Raw genomic sequence first — 12091 nt, 5'->3', positions numbered from 1 at the left:
GGGATAGAGAGAAATTGCCAACGCGTCACAATTCCTATACTAACTACAACTTCTTAACTGGGAATATTGAACCACCAGCTTTCATATGTTCTGAGTAAGGAACTTAAACGTTAGCTTTCTTACATGGCACATATTGCACGTTTACTTTCTTCTCCAACACCGTGTTTTTGCATTATTTAAACCAAATTGAGCATGTTTCATTATTTATGAAACTAAATAGATTTTATGTATTATATTAAGTTAATATAAAAGTGTTCATTGTTCATTCAATATTGTTGTAATTGTCATTATTACGAATATATATATAAAAATCGGCGTTGAAAAATCATAAATCGGTCGACCTCTAATTATTATTATCTGACCCTGCTGGTCATCTATGAACGTTTTAAACTGAACATCTTGGCCATGTTCCGTTATAAACGTTCAATAGAAGAGGACTGGCCACCCCTTAGAGCCTGGTTCCTCTCTAGATTTCTTCCTAGGTTCTGGCCTTCCTAGGGAATTTTTCTTTGCCACCGCGCTACTACATCTGCATTGCTTGCTGTTTGGGGTTTTAGGCGGAGTTTCTGTACAGCACTTTGTGACGTCGGCTGATGTGAAAAGGGCTTTCTAAATCAATTTGATTAAATTGATTAGGCTCTAACTAGAAAAGCAAATGGCCCTGGGAAACTAATAATAATGTCAGCTAGGGTGCCAGCCAGCTAACATTAGATAGCTAGCTAACAGACACTTTAGCTTGAAATGAAACCACTTTGTCAAAATTAGAAACATGTAATATCTGAAAATGTAGCGAGCTATCGCTTGACTATCTTACCTGTATACATCATCATGCCTGTCAGGAACGCCATACCACGGTTGCCCTTAGTTTGAAGATGTAATCCAGAGACAGGTGTTTTCTCAAACTCTTTAGCTATCATACTCTAATTCCACTGATTTCAAAACTTGATCCTCCAGAAAGTGGAGAACCCCACTTATGCAGCTCCACTACACAATACATTTTTTAAAGAACCACGTTCAACAGGATTACCAACACAGACTGACGAGCTCAAATAGACAGAAGCCATCTATATGGCAGACCAATCCGAATTCATCTCTGGGCATGTCCAGCCCACTCATTATCTCAGCCAATCATGTTCAGTGGGAAGGTTACCCCTTTTTCTGTATTAACAGATGGCATACAAGTTCGTTATTAAGGCACATGAAAGTTCACATGTTCTAGAAAGCATTTCTGCCAAAAACCGCATTTTGATTAAAAATAAATAAAAAAATAGGTTCAAACGGCTCTCCTGTGAAGTTGCGACATACCCCTAGTTTTCTGAATTGGGTCACAAATTAGCTACTCTTGATAGAGATAGAAATAATCAGGTAAACATAAACAATGCTAGTGAAGTTGCCATGATAACCAGTTGTGCTTGTGTGGCTATAAATGCTGTCATTCTGCTAGAGCACCGTAGTCAGAATTCTGTGAGAATGTTGTTGCTTAGCTCTAACACACAGCCTAACAGCTGATTTCAGTTTACTGCCAGCCATTTTGTTGGGAGAGGGACACACATGCTTCAGGGTGACTAAAATCCCCTTAAATGTCATAAATACTTGGGCTGGACCTAGTTTGGCCTCTGGACTCCAGCCCTGTTCAACAGTGGGTACTAGCCCCTATGACGCAGGGATAAACTGCAACAGGATTCACAAGATAGAGTCCCTAGTCTCTCAGAGAGAAGACTAAAGCATTTGGGCAAATCTGATCAAAACCAGCCAAGCAACTCGACTGCTGTTCTCCCATTGGAGAAGCCTGAGGCAGGGAAACCTTTCTCTGGCAGAGGCAAAGCCAGCATGGGGCTGACTGGCTTTAAATATAGTACTGGCCTCCACCACAGCAATTTCCACTGTCAAACAAAGAGCAAGTTGGGACTGGTGTAGGTTATTGCTGATAGATGTCATGCAGAGATAATAACTTTAACAAGGATATTCAAATATCACCCACATTTTCCCAAATAATACTAACACACGTATGTGTTTGTAAACATCTGAAAACATCTACACTCTTGCCTGAAGTTAGTGTTCTGTCTTTTTGAATGTTTTCCTCGTCTTTTATCATAGTAGGCCAACTTTGATGTTATTAAAGTAGGCTAACAAACTTCTAGCACCGAGACCCCTAGAGAGCTCATCCTGATGTCGTATTACCCCTAGGTGTCGACACCGTCAGCCCAGCTGGTAATACACTCGTATCACCCATGGACCGGCTGGTACATAAAACATCCTCCATTCAGGCTGCAAAGGTGTCAGTTTCCTCCCCAACTCGATTTAATTAGCTTTTTTTTTTGCTTTCGGGAGGGTTGTGTGTTTTTTAAAATTGGGCACACGGGAGGGTAGTGTGTTTTTTCCCTGTTTTACATTCACTCTTTTGCTGGTTATACTATATAATTTCTTACATCCTAGACACATTTCCTCATCTGTTTGAGTGCACCACCCCTATATAAAGGTGTTTTGGTACTTCCCTAATGCACTACAGTTTTCCATGTGCTAACTTTTACTATACCACAGCTTTGTATAGTCTACCAGTCTAACAGCCTATCTGCCCTAAATGTACTATTCATAGTGACAACATTGGGAGGTGTATCATTTGTCAAGATCTGCAATAGGCTAACTAGAAATCATACCACACATTAAAGCATTCAACGCTGCATACATTTTTTTTTATATGAATCCACAAGAACAAATTGGAATAGCTGATAGGTAGCGGAGCCCAGGTGCATCATTGCTCATGAAAGGACAGTGAAGACATGAGACACACAGCTCAAAACGCTCCCCAATTGAAAAGCCAACTGACATTTACTACTGAGGTGCTGACCTGTTGCATCCTCTAAAACCACAGAGTTCCTCTGTCCAGTGCCTGTGTTCTTTTGCCCAGCTTAATCTTTTCTTTTTATTGGCCAGTCTGAGATACAGCTTTTTCATTGCAACTCTGCCTAGAAGGCCAGCATCCCGAAGTCACCTCTTCACTGTTGACGTTGAGACTGGTGTTTTGCGGGAGGTGTTTCATGAAGCTGCCAGGTGAGGACTTTTGAGGCGTCTGAATTAGAGGTCGGCCGATTAATTCGGGCCGATTTCAAGTTTTCATAACAATTGGAAATCTTTATTTTTGGACACCGATTTTGCAGATAAAAAAATATAAAAAAAATTTTTAAATTTTTATTTAACTAGGCAAGTCAGTTAAGAACACATTCTTATTTTCAATGATGGCCTAGGAACGGTGGGTTAACTGCCTCGTTCAGATTTTCACCTTGCCAGCTCGGGGGTTCCAATCTTGCAACCTTACAGTTAACTAGTCCAACGCAATAGCGACCTGCCTCTTGTTGCACTCCACAAGTAGACTGCCTGTTACGCGAATGCAGTAAGCCAAGGTAAGTTGCTAGCTAGCGTTAAACTTACCTTATAAAAGACAATCAATCAATCATAATCACTAGTTAACTACACATGGTTAATGATATTACTAGATATTTTCTAGCGTGTCATGCGTTGCGTTGCGTATAATCTGACTGAGCATACAAACATACAAGTATCTAAGTATCTGACTGAGCGGTGGTAGGCAGAAGAAGGCGTGTAAACATTAATTCAAACAGCACGTTCGTTCGTTTTGCCAGCAGCTCTTCGTTGTCAGTCAAGCATTGCGCTGTTTATGACTTCAAGCATATCAACTCCCGAGATGAGGCTGGTGTAACTGGAGTGAAATGGCCGGCTAGTTAGTGCGCGCTAATAGCGTTTCAAACGTCACTCGCTCACTCTGAGCCTTGGAGTGGTTGTTTCCCTTGCTCTGCATGGGTAACGCTGCTTCGAGGGTGGCTGTTGTCGTTGTGTTCCTGGTTCGAGCCCAGGGAGGATCGAGGAGAGGGACGGAAGCTATACTGTTACACTGGCAATACTAAAGTGCCTATAAGAACATCCAATAGTCAAAGGTATATGAAATACAAATGGTATAGAGAGAAATAGTCCTATAATTCCTATAATAACTACAACCTAAAACTTCTTACCTGGGAATATTGAAGACTCATGTTAAAAGGAACCACCAGCTTTCATATCTTCTCATGTTCTGAGCAAGGAACTTAAACCTTAGCTTTCTTACATGGCAAATATTGCACTTTTACTTTCTCCAACACTTTGTTTTTGCATTATTTAAACCAAATTGAACATGTTTCATTATTTATTTGAGGCTAAATTGATTTTATTGATGTATTATATTAAGTTAAAATAAGTGTTCATTCAGTATTGTCATTATTACAAATATATATATTAAAATAAATATATATTTTTATTTATTTATTATCATTTATTTATTATTATTCTTCTTTTTATTTATTTTAAATCGGTATCGGCTCTTTTGGTCCTCCAATAATTGGTATCGGTATTGGCGTTGAAAAATCATAATCGTCGACCTCTAGTCTGAATTTCTAATCAATTTGATGTTATTTTAATGGACCAAAAGGGTGCTTCTCTTTAAAAATAAACAATGAAATTCTAAGTGACACCAAACTTTTGAATGGTAGTGTATATATATATGAAGAGCCTACATGTATCAACTTTCACACAACTTTCACAACTTTCATCAACTGTGCCAATGAATTTAACATTGCCAAATCTGTAAATAATAAAGAAAATGTTGTGCCTATTTAATGCAACCCTTGCTGTTAATAGATCGCAAAGCAGTATTCCAACTGGGCTAAACTTTTGGAAATTACAAGTTTGGTATGGTTTAGAAACTTGGGTGATCAAGTTATCAGTGTAGCCTGTAATCGCCTGGACATGTTGAAATATCACTTCCAGAATAAAAACCTCCAGGCTTCCATCATAATGGTTCATTTATAGAAAATATTAATTACAGGGGGCAATTTGGAAAAAAACTAATCCCGTCCGAATAGTCCTCTGGAATAGTGGACATTCTATCGTAATAATTACATAACATTCTCTAGTAATACTAGTCCCGTGCAAATACGGCTATAGTCTATTTATTGTGGTGTTGAAAACGCAAACCATGATATTAGTGTGCCCAATGCTTTGTTTATTGGTTGTGTGGTGCATTTGCACAGAAACCTGTCGGTGGAAAATTTGTTGCTAACAAGTACATGTAAAATCTCAGAGAATGATAATTAAATGCTAACAAGTGCATTGCGAACAATTTATACAGTTTCTGACCTAAACTATACAAGTAACTCAAAAATACTACTCACAGTTTGCTCCACGCACATAACATATTAGGCAGCAAGGCTGTTGATCCAGGAAGGGACTATCTGCTGTTACCAAGAGAAGCTTGATTTTGGAAGAAGCTAACCACCTTCAAACAGGCAAAGTGTCAATACAGGACTAAGATTGAATCCTACTCCACCAGCTCTGATGCTCGTTGGATGTGGCAGGGCTTGCAAACTATCACGGATTACAAAGGGAAACCCAGCCATGAGCTGCCCAGTGATGCGAGCCTACCAGATGAGCTAAATACCTTCTATACTTGCTTCGAGGCAAGCAACACTGAACCATATAGGAGAGCACCGGCTGTTCAAACGACTGTGTGATCACGCTCTCCGTAGCTGATGTGAGTAAGACCTTTAAACAGGTCAACATTCACAAGGTCTCAGGGCCAGACGGATTACCAGGATGTGTATTCAGAGCATGCGTTGAACAGCTGGCAAGGGTCTTCACTGACATGTTCAACCTCTCCCTGACCCAGTCTGTAACACCTACATGTTTCAAGCAGACCATCATAGTCCCTCTGCCAAAGAACGCCAAGGTAAGCTGCCTAAATGCCTACTGCCTTGTAGCACTCACATCTGTAGCCATGAAATGCTTTGAAAGGCTGGTCTGCAACTGGATTCTGGACTTCCTGATGGGCCATCCCCAGGTGTTGAGGGTAGGCAACAACACATCCGCCACGCTGACCCTCAACACAGGGGCCCCTCAGGAGTGTGTGCTTAGTCCCCTCCTGTACTCCCTATTCACCCACTACTATAGCAATAAAATGCTAATTAATTACTTAAAAATCATACAATGTGATTTTCTGGATTTTTGTTTTAGATTCAGTCTCTCACAGTTGAAGTTAGACCTCTACAATTAGACCTCTACATGCTTTGTAAGTAGGAAAACCTGCAAAATCGGCAGTGTATCAAACACTTGTTCTCCCCACTGTAGCCTTGTTATTGTTATTTTGTATTACTACATTTTTTTGTGTTATTACATACAACCGGAAATAACTTTTGGATATCAGAGCGGTGGTAACTCGCCAGCATTACGACCAGGAATACAACCTTCCTAAATTGGATCCTTTGTTCATTCCCCCTAGGGCAATTGAACTTATTCCAGAGGCTACTCCAAAACACTGCCGGAGTAGAAGAGGTATTCAGACTGGACATCTAGTCCGACTAGAGGCGTGCACACCATCCGCCGCATCCGAGTATGTTACTCGCTAATGTACAGTCCATGGATAATAAAGTAGACGAGCTCAGGGCGAGGATCTCCTTCCCGTGTGATATCAGGGATTGTAACATACTCTTTCACGGAAACATGGCTCTCTCGGGATATACTGTCCCTGTCCATACAGCCATCTGGATTCTCAGTACATTGTGCAGACAAGAATAAAGAACTCCCTGAGAAGAACAAAGGTGGGGATGTATGTTTCATGACTAACTACTCATTGTGTGATTGTGAAAGCATACAGAAACTCAAGTCCTTTTGTTCACCCGACCTAGAATACCCCTCAATCAAATACCAATGGTATTACCTCCCAAGAGAGTTCTCTTCGTTTATAGTAACAGCCGTGTATATTCCCCCTCAAGCCGATACCACGATGACCCTTGGGGAGGGGGCGCTTTTTTTTTTGATGACACCTCGGGTTAGACCAGCCCACCCCCTCCCCAGTAAGAATGTGTGTTTTCTGTTGCATTCTTGACATAAATGATAATGGGATTCGGGTAGGGGAGAGAGAAAAAAAAAACATGGGATAATTATATATGAGGCCCATTCTGCATAGAGATCTCTCAGCTCTGTTTTGTAAGCGGTATGCTCTTATCTATTCAGTTGTGGGATTTTTGACACACCCTCTGCTGTGCAATAGACAGTTTACTTTGAGTTAAGTCGGGTCTCTCTCTCCCCCTCTCTTTTCTCCCAATTGTAGTGGATATCAAGTGATCTGAAGCAGTGCTCACAATTAGTTCTACACTTCTGTTTTCTATTAGTTTACCATTCTAAACATGGCGAAAAGGGAACAATATCAAATAAGGAACATGGCATTCTCTCGCCCCCTCGGCTCGCAGGCCTGCTCCTTCCCATGGCAAGCAACAGAGTGCTGGGGATTGCCCAGCTGATGGTGCTTTCCACCCGCTGGTGCTGGATCGAGGTGAGCGCTTTTCTCCACACAGCTGTCCATTTTTTGCTCAGTTTTAATACGCACAATCTTAGTTACAACACCCCTCTCCTTATCGCTCCCACACAAACACGTTGCAATTATGCAGTACAAAGAAATGTGCGCTCTTAACAATAGTCTGTTCTTAGGCGCGTGAGTTAAGTATGAGTTTCACGTATGGGGAAGCTTACAATGTATCTGACCATTTCTACCGATCTGCATGACATTTATGATTTTAATATGCACACTTTCATGAAACGGTTTCATTTTAATAACAACATTTTCGTTACTCAAAATCATTGTCACGTAGTTAATAATACAAATGATACAAATCTGAAAGTTAAAATTCCACTAACGCAAGAGCACCAGCCTCTGCCATTTAGATACATTGATTCACCGTGAGCCATTGGCGGCTAAATAAAAATAGAGATGGCCTAGGCAAATGTAGCAGTAGGCCTACAACTTCCATTGTCAACTAAGTAAAAATACATAAAGAAGACATATGTCCAGATGAAAATGCAGGTTCTTTCATCTCTTTATAGATACTCTGCAGGCCTGCCTCCCTTTCTTTCTGTCTTACTGGGTTCAGCACCAGTGATTATATATATATATGAAGGTCTAGCCCTATGCTGCTGCTTGCGAACTTGCCAAATTGTATCAACTAGCCTATTCTGGGCCCTCAGAGTAACCTGCTTCAGTGAGCTCTGGACAGACAGCTGTTTTTGCACAAAGGGACATGTGTTCAGGTAGGGTATTGTATGACGTTTCCACTGGATGTATGGGATCCTCGGAGCATGACATTTTCAAATACTGTGAGGAAATTCATTCACAACAGAGTTTTTTTAAATGACTGCCTATGTTGACTTACTGTGTGAGGTGAAGATAATTTTGACATGCTCAGATTATTAATCTGAGTTAAAAGGCTAATTGTTCATTAGAAAACGATTTTGCAAGTTTGTTAGCACAGCTGAAAAGTGTTGTTCTGATTAAAGAAGCAATAAAACTGGCCTTCTTTGGACTAGTTGAGTATCTGGAGCATCAGCATTTGTGGGTTTGATTATAGGCTCAAAATTGCCAGAAACAAAGAACTTTCTTCTGAAACTCGTCAGTCTATTCTTGTTCTGAGAAAGGAAGGCTATTCCATGTGAGAAATTGCCAAGAAACTGAAGATCTCGTACAACGCTATGTACTACTCCCTTCACAGAACAGCGCGAACTGGCCCTAACCAGAGTAGAAAGAGGATTGGGAGGCCCCGGTGCACAACTGAGCAAGAGGACAAGTACATTAGGAGTGTTTAGTTTGAGAAACAGACACCTCACAAGTCATCAACTGGCAGCTTCATTAAATAGTACCTGCAAAAAGCCAGTCTCAATGTCATCATTGAAGAGGCGACTCCGGGATGCTGGCCTCTCTTTGTCACACACACACCCCTCCCCTTCTTCTCTTAACATTTCAAATTATACTGAAGACACAATATCTTCAAACATAGTTTTAGATGCATTGCTTTTCACCCGACAGCCACATCTCAAAAACCGCAAATTGAGGGCTTCCCAACTAGGGAAGGCCTACACGTTTGTGATTTCAATCACAGCTTTAAAAGGAGCTAATGATCCTCTGTGGCTAAATCATGCTCTCTGGTGAAGTATTTGCACAGACAGGCTTAATTATATCATTTGGCAAAGGTATTTAAATTCACTTTAAGCTGCAGTGACTACTCTTATTGAATATTGTCCTATGCTTAGGCTACTCATTACATTTGGAATTGTATTTTATTGTTAGCCTGCAAATACTTTATTATAATGTTTTTCTACCCCACACACATCACCCCCTACTCAAAACATCTTCCTCCAGCTATGCACACCCCCAGTAAATGTCGAACTGTCCCTCATAACATCACAGCTGAATTGAATTTAAAACCTTCGACAAAGTAATGCAACATAGCATAGCGAGCCTGAATCGAATGAGAAACGTACACTAATTACTGTACTCTTTCTTTGTAAGAAACATTTTAGCCATTAACTGGGCGCGCTTTGACAGTAAAATTGACAAATGTGTAGTGGAATGTTGTGACCTGACTCTACCTCCTTCAGCTGGTCGAGTTCCTGCCGAACGGTCTCGAACTCAGTCTCCAACTCATCATACCGCTGTTTGAGCAGTTGCTTCTCTTCGAGCACCGCAAGCCCGTATTCCGCCGCCTGGATCTTCTCATGAGTCGTCTCGCTCAACTCCCGGGATAGGCGTTCTAATTCCGCCCGAAACCACTGCGGCCCGGCCTCTGCAACCAGAGTCGCCTCTGGATATTCCTGTTCCTCCACAGACATCTTGGCCAGCACTTGAAGGACAACAGAAAAGCATATAAAAATAAATCAGTGCCTTCTGTATTTGAACTGCATGGCTGTGTTGGGTCCTCAACTTTTTGATGTGAACAAAAAGTTCAGCGGATACCGTTATCAGATAGTATTTTCAGCTCGCTCCATAGCCCCGGTACCTATCTTCCACCAGCTAGCCTACTTCATGCCACTAGAGAGGAAACTAAGTTGAGATCATCGATTATGAGGAATACAGTTTCAGGTCTACAGTTGTGCGCCGTGGGAGATGTAGTTTTAGGGCCATTGTGTTGGGAAGAAGGACTACGCCCATGGAGAGAAATAGTAATGGCGTCTTTTTGTAGGCACTAACTCAAGAATGGGTAGCTGCAACTCGATATGGCGACCGGAGTTTGGGCGAGTAAGTGTTTCGAAAGGAGTGGGTGTATGGAAAGCGACTCAGCTAATTGGACAGATTTGCTGCCACTCAACACTGTTTTGCGTGGCTGATTGGGCTGCACTATGAGTTGATAGTAACACTGATTCTGCCGCCTTAAGGCAAGACCAAAAAATGGCGTTCCCCTGCAAAACTAGAATAGTTCCAGTAAGCAAAATGACGTCTAAAGGACGTATTTTCCAGAAGTTTGGTTCAATTTAGGTTCTGAATGAAAGATGAAAAGGTATTTTCTGTATGTTTAAAATACATATTTCCAGGACATTGAAAATGCATATTTTCCGGATGTTGAAAAATATATATTTTCCGGAAGTTGAAATCAGCGTTGGAATTGTAACCGAAAGGTTGCACTTATTGTAAGTGTAGGGGTGTCAACCCTCGTGTCCTTGCTAAATTCCCAATCTGGCCCTCGAACCATCATGGTCACCTAATCAACATTTTTTTATTGATTGAGCGCCATTTAGGTTAGGCTATTTGATCGGAGAAATCTTCATGATGTAAAAAAGTGTCCTCATGCATTTTTTTCTCCAGCCTGTAGGCTACAGAAAAAGCCACATAGTTTTTCTATATCCTATATCTGCAACATGATTTATGTTAGATATTTTTTTGACTGAACATTGGAACGCTGCAGAGATGCGTCTCTCCAACAGCACCATGGAGAGTCGCGCTGCGAATGGACAAGCAACATATTTTGCGCCCTTGCCTTTGACAAAGTGGGCACTGCTTATCAAAGGGCAGATTTAGCGCTCACCTAAAAAGCCCATATGCCACTGGTTGAGAGAAATTGACATTGTTTTTGGGCAAAATTATGTGAGGTTTTATGTGTTGTTGTTGGAGGTGCGTCTTGGTCAGTTTAGGTCAGAAAATGCCTCCCTCCTCAATCTGCCGCCATAGGCACCTAATCCTGCCTAATGAGTGTGCCGGCCGAGAGCAGATATCAAATCAAATTTATTTGTCACATACACATGGTTAGCAATGTTAATGCGAGTGTAGCGAAATGCTTGTGCTTCTAGTTCCGACAATGCAGTAATAACCAACGAGTAATCTAACTAACAATTCCAAAACTACTACCTTATACACACAAGTGTAAAGGGATAAAGAATATGTACATAAAGATATATGAATGAGTGATGGTACAGAACGGCATAGGCAAGATGCAGTAGATGGTATCGAGTACAGTATATACATATGAGATGAGTAATGTAGGGTATGTAAACAAAGTGGCATAGTTTAAAGATAGATGCATCCCAATGGCAACTGGGAGTATGGGCAAAGATTTGTATAACTAAACCAAGATAGACCACAGCCTGACATTTCAAACGGGAACAAATTAGTCATTTAAATTTAGGGGACACCTAATCTGTGAGGTGCGCGTGTACAATAAGTAAATTATCATTCACACTCCTTTTAAACAACGCATTTTTTTTTACAACTTTGGCAAAGGGTAAAGTCTACAAAACATAGTCCACTCTGTTCGTAACAGATTATAGTTTTGGGAACCGAAAATGTATCAAGGTGACATCTAGATCGTTATCAATATTAGTTCATTCTTGTGTATGCTGCTATCCTACTTGAAATAAAATAATGCAAGAGAAAAAAAATGGTCACGCATCTAATGCAGGCGACACGACCATGATACCCAGTAGCAGTCGGCAGACCAGAGCGCAGGTCCACGGTTTAAAGGCTTTGCATGTTCATTCCACCGCCTGCAATGGCCGTGCAGAAATCAGGTAATTCTTCTTGTGCTTCGCTGAGCAGCAAGGAGCTGTTGTAAAGGAAGTTGTCAAATAATTGAATTTGTGTTTATACAGGACGTCCCGCTCTCACCTACCGTCAACCAATCATGTCAATAAAGGAGCTACATTTGGAAGCCAAATGGAAGCCAAATGTAGCTCCTTTATTGATATGATTGGTTGACGGTAGGTGACAGCGGGACGTCCTGTATAA

The 12091-nt window shown here is 41.1% G+C and overlaps 1 protein-coding gene across 4 annotated transcripts in view; it reads right to left on the bottom strand.

Moving 5' to 3' along the window:
- The window catches only part of LOC109892671 (protein bicaudal D homolog 2), a 45072-nt gene extending 33961 nt beyond the window's left edge, over positions 1-11111 (bottom strand). For 3 of the 4 annotated variants that reach the window (XR_004211287.1, XR_004211286.1, XM_031834118.1), the window contains exon 1: positions 9466-11110. Coding sequence is in view for 2 of the 4 variants with exons in the window: in XM_031834118.1 (XP_031689978.1) it covers positions 9466-9705 (240 nt within the window). In the remaining 2 variants the exon portion in view is untranslated. Of the gene's footprint in view, positions 1-9465 lie in introns of all 4 variants that reach the window. The other variant, XM_031834115.1, reaches the window with a different exon arrangement.
- Between the last annotated feature and the right edge of the window lie 980 nt (positions 11112-12091).

Source organism: Oncorhynchus kisutch, linkage group LG1, assembly GCF_002021735.2.
Source record: "Oncorhynchus kisutch isolate 150728-3 linkage group LG1, Okis_V2, whole genome shotgun sequence".
Classification (NCBI taxonomy): domain Eukaryota; kingdom Metazoa; phylum Chordata; class Actinopteri; order Salmoniformes; family Salmonidae; genus Oncorhynchus; species Oncorhynchus kisutch.
Note: the sequence above shows the minus strand (reverse complement) of the source record. Positions and strands in the feature narration are given on the sequence as shown.